General features: G+C 40.9%; 1 protein-coding gene across 1 annotated transcript; it reads right to left on the bottom strand.

The window, feature by feature from the left end:
* Window positions 1–496: 496 nt before the first annotated feature.
* marchf2 (membrane-associated ring finger (C3HC4) 2) lies at window positions 497–12,897 on the bottom strand. The gene is made up of 5 exons (XM_079506859.1): window positions 12,748–12,897; window positions 11,031–11,345; window positions 6,339–6,534; window positions 5,849–6,058; window positions 497–5,400 (listed from the first exon to the last, which is right to left on the bottom strand). Exons 2-5 carry the CDS (start codon window positions 11,210–11,212, stop codon window positions 5,242–5,244), a joined length of 747 nt encoding a protein of 248 aa, XP_079362985.1. The 5' UTR covers window positions 11,213–11,345; window positions 12,748–12,897; the 3' UTR covers window positions 497–5,241.
* Window positions 12,898–13,228: the final 331 nt, after the last annotated feature.

The following is a 13,228-nucleotide window of genomic DNA, read 5'->3' as shown; positions in this document are numbered from 1 at the left end:
ATGCCTCTTAGCTGTTGCATTAGGCAAAAAGCACTAATCTTTGACATTGAGTGATTGAAATGTACAACACATTTCTTTCCTACATGCTGGGAAGAAAAGCCCCCTATCAGAGTTAACCCAGTGGTGTCACAACTCAACCATTTCTAATGCAACATATGGAAGATGGTGTTTATTCCAACTAAGCTTCTTATGTTTGCCCAACGCAATGGGTGGGGTAAGGACATTCTGACCACACCCATATAGTAGCAGACTGCTGACATATTTGCTTCAGAATAGGTCTGTCCTTGCCTGAATTGCATCAGTTTTGTTTATGTGGGTGTTATAATGGGCAATGAGCTGTGGTGAAAAACAGTAATAATAATGGCACTTGATGTTTGTCAAAGAGCATAATCCTTGACTTATACAAATAAAACTGTAGTGGAAATATTAACATTGCCCAGTTGTACATAGTAATACATCAAAGACAACAATTTAAGCAAGGAAACCAATAAGCCAATGTGTTTACCCACACAGTTGCTTCATGTTTTATTTGCTTTGCAAACATTTCTTGGCTGATTTGCAAGTACCAATATTTTGGTGAAGACATCTTTCACTTTCTTTTTCCACTGCACAACATAAACATATTTAAAAACTAAAAAGGAATTGAAAACATAAATTACAAATAATATACATTAATATGTCCACACAAACACACAAAAACAGTGGTAAAATGTTGATTAAAAAACACTTTACCAACAAAACAGGTCTGCACACCATGTTGCTATTTATTTAACAAAAAAAAATCCCTTTCTGGATTAGCATGATGAGGAAGCTATAAACAAACAAACTAATCCCATTATATTATGATGAAAGTGCCACATGATGCTGAAAAACAAAGACTTAATTCTTCTTTGGAGAAAACAGGACCTGTTACGGTTTTAGATAGCTGCATAACACTGAAAGGAGTAAGCAGGTCTGTTGAACACTCAGAGCAGTGTTGCATATTTTGTAGGCAACTTGTACAGACTTTCTTTCTTTTTTTTCTTTCTTTCAAGGTTTACTGTAGCAAACATTTGTTATTTAACTGCACACTAACTACTGTAGTTATACTGTCACACTGCGGTCGCGCAACAATTCTGCGGGTAAGAGAGCCAGTTACAAATGGCAAACACATGGTCAGTCGGAGATGACTCATAAGCTTACAATGCAGACAAGCCCTCTGGGTGCATCTCAATATTGTCATCCTTTCATTGTTGTTCTTTTCAGCTGATTTCAAGACATTATTGGTTAAAGCAATAGATGCTAACTAACTTTTCCACTAATTGGTCACAGTGGCTGATGGATCCAAGATTTCTCTATTTACGTTCAGCTAAATAGCAATACAAACAAGACTAAGAGACTACAAACCCCACTGCCAGCCTATAGTCCGTGCTGCTAAAAGGTATGGGATCACCAAAATCTGTAGGGTTCAATGTGGAATCTAGATTATAAAATGGCTTGTGTGAAAAGTTGATATTTTCGACTGAGGGTGGCACTACAAGATGGTCATGGACTCACTAATAGTTGGGGTTCATCTTCCAAGGAGTTTCCTTGGCAATGTCTATTTATACAGTAGAAAGTGTTGACCAAGGGTGGAGCTAAAGAAAAGCCAATGGCATCACCAAATTCTTTAGGCTGCATCCTTGCAGAGTGCATTATGTTTCATGGCAATCTACCCATTAGATTATTTGGTTTTGATAATCTTGTGTGCACATTTTGGCCTATTGGTAGCACTACAGGAAAGACCATTCGGCACCAAAATCAGTAAATGTCATCCTTTGAGGAAAATGAAGCCCAAAACAGCTATCCTTGGAGCCCTGTTATTTGTGGGTATAAAAAAAAATGGATTCACAGGTGATTGTTAATAATTTTCCAATTGAATATGAACCCTGCTTCCATGATTGACCAAATTCATAAAGCAGTGACATGAAAATGACTGGCTTCACCATACCAAGTATGTATGTTAACACAATTTGACCTATTCTTGTAAAATAAAAAAACATTTTAGACCACAGGATTTATTTAGAGTGAAAATCAACACTTGCAGGAGGGGATAATCAACAAAATGTTAAGATTGAGTCAAGGACTCAGTGAACTGGTCTGGCTGGTATACTATTTTTTTTGCTGAGCCACAGTTACATATATCACTGGCACATTTCCCACCATTTTACTACAAGCATAAGTTATCAGTGCACACACACACACACACACACGCACACGCGCACGCACAGACGCGCACACACACACACACACACACACACACAATTGTTCAAGCATACAATCATAGAAAAGTGTGCATACAGTAAAATCCAGACTCTCTGGCCTCTGTACACCACAGTTAAGGTTCCCAAATAAAAACATCAATTCACATTTAATATAGACTACCTGCAAAACAATGATCAATCTAATTTGAAAGTACAAAGAAGACAAAGAGCGGTGTAAGTACACTGCATCCAGAGTGTAAAAATGGAGGGTGCAGTACTTAGTTTAGACAGTTTTTGGTTTAGACTAGTCATTGGTTAGACCAGTCATTAGTCCTACAACTACAACCTATCTCAAACCCTCACCCTAAACCTAACCTCCCACGGGGCAGCACACCTAAACCTAACCTTAACCCATGTCTAACCAATGACTAAACTAAGTATGCACCCTGTGTAGGGAGGGTCAAATGTTTAGAAGAGAAACAGAAGTGGCATCTCTTCTGAGAGGAACTGAAACCCAACAGCCATAATACCATACATAAAGGAACTGAAATTGTAAAAAAAAAAAAAACTGACCCGTTTCTTTCCTATGTTTTAATCCTTGCTCTCCCTCTCTCTTCCCATTTTTCTTTCCTAAAAACTACAAATGATGGAGCCTGCACAAAAACAAAACTTTTTACACCTGTAAACCTGTGATGTGACAAAAAAGATATTTGGCCGTGGTGGAGGTTTTTGCATTAGGTATCACCATGAAATGAATTAACAGCGGCTTAAATTCAGAATAGTCTGGCACCACCAAACACTGGAAGTAAAATAATCTAAAATCACCTCGACTTCTATTAGAATACTAATGACTTGGGGCGCCCGCTGACCAAGTGGTCCAGGCGCATGCCACATATAGGCTCTGGCCTGTCAGCATGTTGCGTGTTCTAGTCCCGTTCATGACGACCTTTGCTGCTTGTCTCCCCCTGTCTCTCTCTCCCTCTTTCCTGTCAATCTTCACTTAAAAGGCAGAAAAGCCAAAAAACAAATATTTAACAAAATAAAATACTAATGACTTGATTGGTCATAGCTGAAACGGAGAGCTGGCTTTGATTGGTCAAAACACGACAACAAAACAGAACACACATTGTATGAATCTCCTGTATGCTCCAATCCTTCATCACTGAACCACACACAAACCACATGCACACACATTCACGTCATTATAGAAAAGGAAACAAAATATTAAATAAATCACCCTACGGCTATTCACTTCATTTTCCGATTAAAAGTATGCTTTTACGTCTACGCATCGCAAATTACATCTAATGCTTGTGTAAACTGTTCCCTTAAAGGCATGTACATTTGTACTTTCTTTTAAACTTTACCCTATACATACACAAATCTGCTCATTAAGGCTGCATGTCAACCGAATACCTGTAAAGAAGAAGGGGGGGAAAAAGTGTTGTTTTGTCATTAATTTCCTATGGAAACATTACATTTTCAGCACTCCCAATTTTTTAGGACCTAGTGGCAACCTGTTAAATTAAGTTGAAACAATATCAACTTCGTCTGAAGAACAGTGCCCATCAATGTCACTTGAGACTGAGAGCTGTACCAACCAATAGGAGTGAAGCACTGCTTAACTGGATTTTCGATGTAAACACGACCCAAGTCCTGATAATACATAAACATGAGGATGCTATATAACAATAGTTCATAGGGAGTTGTATATTTGTTCATTCTTCAGTGGTTTAAAAAGCAAAATAGAAAAGCCAAAAAAATAAAATAAAACCGCTTTACATCAGAAAAAGGGGACAAGAAAAGAACCTTTCTTTCCAGAGTAGTTTTAAACAGTGCATGCATGCAAAACTGTGCATGTTGTTAGCTGTTCTTTCATGTATCATGACGCACACCACTGTCCATAGTGTTTTATTGCACAATCTCAGGCGTTACCATTATCGCACCACCATCGTTGCTTGGATGATAGAGGAGAAAATGAATGCAGACTAAATGTCAAAAGAAAATATGATGGGAGTACATTATAGTGCTGGGAGTTTTTACACTCCCAGCTACGATTTGTGTCTTAAACCCTCAGACAGGATGCAGGTATCAAACAGTCCAAACTGATCAAAGCCTCCATGTCCATTTCATTAATAGCTTAAATCTACAATCCAGAGCAAATATTAATGATTACATTTGTATTTTAACCAATCTGTATTTTAATCTGAAGTGCTAATTGGGTCATTCTTCTAAGTTCTACCTGGTGTCAGGCAGGACATCTACTGGTTGACAATGTCCAAGTTATTTGAAGCAGTGCACCAGATTGGACAGTAGATGCACTGCCATTGTATAGGGGGGAACTACCATGGAATAAAATAAATAACACCCCAGTTTGAAGTGAGCAGTGCCTTTGAGTTGATCTGCTGCACCCACTATCAAGTACAGGACATCATAGTAATTTATTTTGCCATTGACTTTAATGGGAATTGGGGGCGGATGTTTTTGACAACATACAAACAAAGTCACTTGTTGGAGCGGTTAGGACTGCTCAAAAATACTTGGATTTCTGTTAAAATTCCAACACTAATGCGGCTTCTAGACCAATGGTAGAACTGCTTTCTGAAGCAAAAAAGGATGATAATGAAGACAATAATCCACTTGACACTTCAGGGTTTCGTCTTCTTTTCTTCATCATCATCATTACCATCTCTAGACATCTTCCCCATATCTTTTGGCATTACCATACGCTGTTCCCTTCTCTTGAACAAGTTTGACAAACATCAGAGACTAGATAGACTTAACCTAAATGTAATCATTTCTGCACCAGTATGCTGGCAACGCTGAAGATGTCAAAACAAAACAAGATGTGAATAAATAAGTGTTGATGGGATAAGGGGAAAAAGAATGCAACCACAAGCGCTTCTTTCAAGTCTAGCTGGGAGGCCAGGTGGAATGAAGAAAGCCCCTGTTATGTCCATTAATGATACCGTTCATCATCATTATGAGCTCTCTCCACCGTGACCATCTTCATCTCACCTCATACTATACTTTCATCTGCAGACTTCTTCATCAGTTTGGTGGCTAGCAAGGAATGCTGGGTAGAGTGAGACCCCTTGGCATCAGGAATGAGCAGGCGTACTTTCTGATTGGTTCTTCTCCATTCAGAGTAAAGCTGACAGTGGTAGCGGAAGGATACCTGTAGATTAAAGAGGGAGACGGGTCAATGCAATGTTTTAAGTGCTGAAATCTAGTCAGCCATGGTTAATATAAAACTAAATAAGCACAAAGCTAGGGCTGCTGTCATATTATATAATTATTATTATGGATAGTCCTTTTAGTTTAATTTCGATTGCAGAACAGTGTGTACTTATAAACACAGCATGTCGTTTTTTTTCCTGCCAAAACAGCTTGTCGTTTTTTTCCTGCCTGATAATTGCTGTCTCTTTGTGAATAGACAGCAATTTTCACCCAGTGTGTGGCGGTTTCGCCTGACCATTATAAAAGTTCTGATTGACTGATAAACCCTCATATTACGACATATTACATAAGACAGAAACTCAATATTTACCTTATAACTACTTAAAAACGAAATTTAAATGTTTTAAATTCAAGGAGCATTTACAACATTGTCTGATTGACTTTACCAAGGTCCAGAGGACGTAGATCGTGAAAAGGGCAATGGTAAGGGCAATGAGGCCCACAGCCTCCAGCCTGCTCTTCAACTGAAGATGGTCCTGGGCGCCCCTCAGACACAGCCAGCCTGAGATTGCTGCTAAGGGTGTGATGAACAGGAAACACACCATGTCGCAGAACAGTGTCCTCTTCTCATTACGAGGTCCTGGGTCTCGCAGCCACTGTGGAAGAGGATGAGAGAGACATTGCAAGGGACAGAAGGTGGATGTGTAAGAGCAGAAGTGAAGTGTGAGCATGGGGCGACAAGCCAAGACACAGATGCAGGGAAACAAGGAAGGGAGACGGAAAGAGAAAAAGGACAAGTCACTGTAAAGTGTAAAATCAGTGAAATCACAATATACTGTACTATGAGGAGGCACATTCAGTGAGCAACAGAAAACGAACTTGATAAGGAAAAGAAAGGAAAGGGAAAAGTACAGACAAGGCGAAAGGCATTGTTACCTCTGTGAGAGGCCTTGGTCGGCGCTCAATGGTGAACTCTGTGTGGCAGAGCTCACAGTAGCTGGTGTTGGAGGAAGAGAGCCACTTCTCCAGGCAGCTCTTGTGAACTGTTCCCAGGGTACCTGTACAGTCGCAGGGGGATAGGAGTCCCTCTCCATTAGCTCCTTCATGGCAAATTCTGCAGATGGGACCGTCACTGAGAGAAAGACAGAATCAGATCAATAAATTAACATAAATAGACAGCATAGGCACATGGCCTTCTTCTTAATGGTTAAGAATTGTTGTGTGTAAGGGGCAGCGGTGGCCGAACGGTTTGCGGAGCGGTCTTATTATCGGAAGGTCGCCAGTTCGAATCCCCGGACCGGCACGTTAAAATTACCACCGCTGAAGTGCCCTTGAGCAAGGCATTGAACCCCTACCATGAAATGTTCTATGAGCAGGGTCTGGCTGTAAACAAGCATCTCGAGCTTAGTCCATTCACCCTGGGTAAACAAAGAACTTTGCTTAACTTTGCTTTGTGTGACCAGGTTCATTTCCTGGCACCATGTGACCCTGCCACATAGAATGTGTCCAGGTATGGGTAATGATAGAAACAGGACATACATGGTGAAAATAAGGGGACAATGTCAAGTTTTCCAGTCCGCCTACTAATATGCTATGGTCCACACTCAGTAGCTCTGAGCTCCAGCAATAGTAAGACTCTGCCAGTGTATTAAAGTGGAGCAGTATTTGTGCTCTGGTGTGGTCGAATTCCTGACTGGAAGACATTAAAGCAGTTGTTTTGTGCCAAGAAGACAGCATTTTCAATTATTTAGTTTAAAAATGGGAGGTTTGATAAGGGCCTACAATCGTTCATTAGTTGTCTACTAGTGAGGTGTGTGGCTTGTGAGAAGAAACCTGACGCTTAAAGCATTTTTGAGAGGCTGTATAATTTCCTTTATGGGAACTAGAAATAAGAGAAATAAAGCTAAACTTGTAGAAATCGGAAAACAAAAGAAACATGTTGACAATTTGTATAAGATCTGAGGCCATGCAATTTGTTTTTGTGGTTGATGGGATAAAATTGTGTTATGCTATTGTAATTAATTTTAAGTGGATACATACTGTATCCGATATGGATGCACTGATTCTAATTTTCTGCTGCCTGCGATCAGCTTTGACACTTCTCCTTACCAGAGACCACCTTCACCTCATGCCTCTGTCATGGTCTAGTGAAGTCCATAGTTATTTAAGGTCTAGTCCGCAGTTGTTATAGGCGAGAGGCACATCCGTGTTGGCCACTGAAGCGGGGCGTGGTTATAAGTACAAGCCGTATACGTATAGAGTTAAAATGTTGCTCCCTGGCCTGGTGATGGCTGGTTGTCTCCTAACCACAGGCATGGATGTGGTTACAAGCCTGATTAGGTTATGGTCTCATGAACCAAGGTGTGAAGAGCTGTGGAACCGTAAGCTCAGCAGGTCATGGGTGTTATTTCCTCTCGTTTTACAGGTCACACACTGGGTGAATTTTGTCAGGGTTTTGGAGACCTTAACATATATCCGGACAAGTCTTAGTGCTTTTTCTGGTTTTATCCGCTTAGCATTTTTGTATTGAGCTGTACCCATTCTGCAATCTGTTAATACAATTTTCAATCGATCAATATAGCTACTGGGGTTCCTCGTCTGTAATGCTACGATGGAGATTGGTACAACCAACCAGCCTGTTCCGTGTTACTGCAAACAGTAGTCAGGGAGGTACAGGCATATTTTTCTTGGAATATGACTAGGGGCGCATTGTTTCAAAAGATGTTTATCGTCTGTACTTTAGCCTACTGCAGGGCTATTCAACTGGCGGCCCCGCGGAGCGCCCCCTAGTGACCCTTTGGATATTTTTTTTTAAGAGAGAAAGTTACAGGTATGATGTGTGCGATATATAAAGTGCTAGCTAGATTATCATAATGACAGTAATCCTAAATTATATTCTATCATGGGCTTTTGGAGAGAAATTAGACAGACTCCTGCAGTCTGTGTGTGTGTGTTTTCAGGTAGTGCTCGTTGACGCTCGTTCTGTCAAATAGGTCTATTCTAAGGTATAGCATATACTTGTATAGACATATAACACCCTGTGCTCATACTGTGCACAAATGTATTAGCCTACATAAATCTTTGTGTTTGAACACAAAATGCATTTGTAGAATCCAAAAAAATCCACGGTTCGTGCGCACGCTGTGCGGCCCTCCACACACAATCCTTGTGGCCCCCGACCTAATCTAGTCGAATACCCCTGGCCTACTGAGTGCACACTGTGAGACAGAGGTGGGGAAGTGATGAGTTATTTGCCACTTCCTTTAAACTGTTATGTTAACGCTTTTGCTCATGCCCCCCAGCACACAGGATGGGCGGGGTGTTCCTCCTGCGATGGACAGACCATCAGACAGACGGTGCGGTAGAGTTTTTCTCTAGAGACAATATAAACATGCATGCATATTGCTATTTGAATTGAAATAAAGGTAACCTACTGTTGTTCAGGACAAAACACAGATAGTGTTAGCCCCACATTTAAGTATCAAAAGAAATACATATGAATGGTTCAAAGGACAGGTCAATTAACACGTTTTAGTTCAACTTTGAATAGCAAATATGCCACACCTTCGTGAACTACATTAAGTTAAAGGAGAATTCCATGCTAGAAGGCTTTCTTACCTTTATTTGTGTGTGTGTTATTTTGTGCAAAAGCTATTTTATATATAGCTATATATTATATATTATCTGTTCATAATGTAAATAATATCCCAAGCGGCACACTTTACTACTTATTTAGATGGAAATAAGCGAATCAGCACAACACCCCATAGCCCCATTCAATTCCCATTCAATTCAATGCAATTCATTGAGGGCTTATGGTAGGGGAAATAGCCAATAAGGAGTTTTTGCACAAAAAAACACCTGGACCTCTTTGGTGGGTACGTAACAACTACAAAGAAAGGTAAGAAAGTTTTCTAGCATGGAATTCTCCTTTAAAGACATGCTATGAAATCACAGTCAGTATGACGGCAGACTGCTGGGCGAGAGCTGGCGCTTTGGCATGGGGGGGTCAGATCAACATATGGAATGAAGTCTGTACTGGCCATATATGCAGTGTCTTAAGCGTACAGGGTTTGATGAGGTCAGATCAACATAAGGAATGTCAGAACAGGTCAGCTCCATATATGGAGATCTAAGGGTGGCAGCGGGGGCAGTGTCTTGAGTGTACAGGGTTTGATGAGGGCACAGGTAGGGCCAGGCCTTAAGTTTTGGGCCTGCCGGGCGCGGCTGCACTAATAACGTTGGGGCGGGCCCGTCTCGAGTTTGAATGGACAGGTATCAGTCAAAAGGGAGACATCGAAGAAGAAGGACGGGTTGGGGGGGAATCAACATATGGAATGTTAGAACAGGTCAACTCCATATATGGAGATGGAGGCGTGATGTCACGAGTCGTGACCATATATGGAGGCGTGATGTCACGAGGCATGACCATATATGGAGTTGTGATGTGACACACGGAAATGCAGGTCTTCATAGTAAATGCGACCTAAGGTCGCAATAAATAATGCTGCCATTAAGTGCCCATAGTTGTTCCCAATAGCCTGACCCGGACATTGCATGCACTGCACTCAACTACCTCTGGGGGAACTGAATGAGAGTGGGTGAGCGGGGCAAGGGAGGCTTGACAAGCACAACTGTCTACCACTCAAGAAGCAGGGACGTGGACAAGGGTTCACATGCGCCATGATGTGTGTGTGCACTCTGTTTGGACATTTTCATTGGACCGTTTCCACCGAGCCTGAGGCAGCTGTGGGACCACGGTTACAGGAAATTGTAAAAATGATCTGCATATCGCGCAACATTACACCACATTTGGTTACCCATCAAATTATGTCCTGTCCTGTTACCACTGCAATGATGACAGGTTACAGAATCGGATGAATACATTCTGTGTAATAGTGTACCATTTTATGCCTCGGCCATGACATAAACAAACTGAAACTATATTGCACTGCATTTTCTTGCCATGCTGTACATACAGGACAAAACAGATGAAAAACTGGTCGCTGCCAAGGGCTTCAGACCCAGTTGAGTCTGTTAACCCTGTTCATGAATGAATGCATGAATGAATGTTCATGAAGGGATGAACATAATGTTAGGTCAGACTTTGGCCTGGTTGTCACCTTCAATATTCTATGGTCATAACTTTGAAATGTACTCTAACTGAAGAAAGGTCTATATACAACAATATAACTTTACACCCACTGACTGAACCATCACACCATTTTAATAACTGTTAATTAGGCATGGTTGTGACTGAGGCACGTCATATACCTCCATCACCATTTGCTAGGATAAAGAGGAACATGCACAAAGTACAGTAGGGTGGGTTAACTGCCATCAACTGTCCTTACACAAAGCACTTAACAGCCACTGTCGCAAGTTTAGCGTTGTCCAGCAGCTAAGGAGTGGACAGAACAATGTATTGGGCCTCTACCACAAAGATCAGATTGTATTCTCAGTCACAAGACAACACCCTCTCTGATGAAAAGGATGTCAGTGAATATTGTGCTCTTTATCAACAAGGCCAATACCATGCCTTTCTGGCCAACAGATATATTAATATTAATGCCCTCGTCTAAGCAGAAATACAGACGTCCTGAAAGAAAATCAGACTATAGGACTTACCTCTGTGTGCAAACCTGCTTGAGGACAGAGGACAACAGCCGTCCATCTTTGGCTGTGACCTGGGTGACATACTGTGCCTGGCACCCATCACTGCCCGCTTCCTCCACACTCTTTGACAGGGCTGCATTGCCAGCACAGTCACACAGTGATCCGGGCAGGTGGCAACACTCCCCTGTTGTCATGGTTACAATGTCCAGAGAGTGCCCGTGGGGGTGAGGCTGATGGTGTTGAGGTTCAAGGGCGAGGGATGAATGGGTGAGCAGAATGTACAAAGCTCTACCCTGCCCTCCCACAGGTTGGAACGGTTAGGCCGAACTGGGAGGAAGAAAGAGAGATTCAAGGTTGTGCTTCTTTTGTGCAGCTTCCTTCAGACAATGCAGCACCATAGGTAATACATTTATATGATAATAAGCAATTATTAAGCATACAATAGGCAGACCAGAAAAATGTTCAGACAGCAAATATAGCTGAACAGAAAGATCCACACACCAAATACATACTGTTATAGGATTTTTACTTTCTACTGTGACATTGAGTGCAAGGCTCTCCCTCCCTAATTTCAAGAGAAGCATCAAATACAAACCATTTCACAATTATTGGGTAATTTACCAGACAATGATGAGGTACACTGTTGTCACTAACATGGAAAGTGTCAGTTTGCTGATGAAGCAACTTGCACTCTCTTCCTCAAAATGTGTCAGTCCAACTTAAGTAAGTAATGCACAGCAGAGCACAGCTAACTGATAAACAGCTGTCTCCCCTCAGATAACACATCATCAAGATAAAGCCATTGACACTCAGCAAATGCTGTGTCAACTTTCTGAATTTTGTTTACTCGTAGTCGTAGCCACACACAATAATGTAAAGTAAACCGATCATAATCATATAGCAGAGTTAAACAATGTCCTTTGAGTAAAAAAGAATGAAGTGTATTTATACGGTTACGACTATGAGTTAAAATTACAGGCTCTTTAAGCAAATGTACATTATCTATGCATGTAAGCTATTTGCCTGTCTTTAAAGGGGAAATATACTAAAGGCAGCATTTCATACTTTGAAAACCCAGAAAAAGTTAACCAAATATTTTCTAATATAAAAGGGAGCTAGTGTATTTTATATTTCCCCTGCCTGGCTCCCCACACACATACTGTATGTAAAGCGACTTTGAGTACTTAGAAAAGCGCCATATACATTTCAGGTATTATTGTTATGCTATGCTAGTATTAACAATTAAATTGGTGATTAGTTCATGTATGTTCTCTTTTCTGCCTTTACTTCCAAAGAGACACATGTGAAAATCATTGTGGCAGTGTTAAAACAAATAGAGACATAATCTGAAAAGGAAATGTATGCCATGGGTCCATTTAATTAACGTGCCAGTCAGCTGTTATAAGCTTGAACTCAGACTATATTGTCTGGCACCGCACAATACACTGTACCAGTGTACCATAACCATAATAATAATACACAAAACTAACGAAGCTTTCTGGGTTAAGTAAATTTGCGTCGTGACGTAAAACCCTTTACGATAATGTGAGATTATCACAGAGAGAAACTACCCAAGTTAATTATCATAACCATCAGCAAATAGCATGCATGCCATAGATAGTTTGTTGTCACAGCTGTCTCTTTTGAGCTAGCAACTAGCTACAATTGGCTAGCGTGCTAGCCAACGGACTGGTGTCAATAAAAAAACCACATAAAGGGGTCTGCTCACCTCGTGTTCGTTCCCTTTGTCATTTTGGTAGACGTCGTATCCGAGTAACGTGTCCAAATACGTGGGCTCTACTGGAAGCCAACGTTATTGTATTATCATGATCAATCCTTTCGCTAAAGCTAACAACCCATTGCTGTATCGCACTCAGCTGACAACACAGACACAACTCAGGGTATCCACTGGCTGTGTGCCTCACAAGGGTTATGGGGAGTCGGAATTGACGAAATTTTGAGGGTGGATACCTATGGTGGATACATTTCGTCGCCGCTGTGATAATAACGCTTCACTTGCTATGCAATGCATGCACCCCGTGTCATTATCAATGAATTCACTATAAACATAATACATTATAATATGCTTAACACTGTATAATTATTATAGTTATAGAACTAATATGTTCATAATCAATGCTTCATAACAATAATAATCATAGCACATGAAAAATGTGATGACTTATATTTTATAAATGCTGGACAGACCT

This window comes from Electrona antarctica (genome assembly GCF_951216825.1).
Source record: "Electrona antarctica genome assembly, chromosome: 7".
Lineage (NCBI taxonomy): Eukaryota > Metazoa > Chordata > Actinopteri > Myctophiformes > Myctophidae > Electrona > Electrona antarctica.
This window is presented reverse-complemented; position numbering and strand designations above follow the sequence as displayed.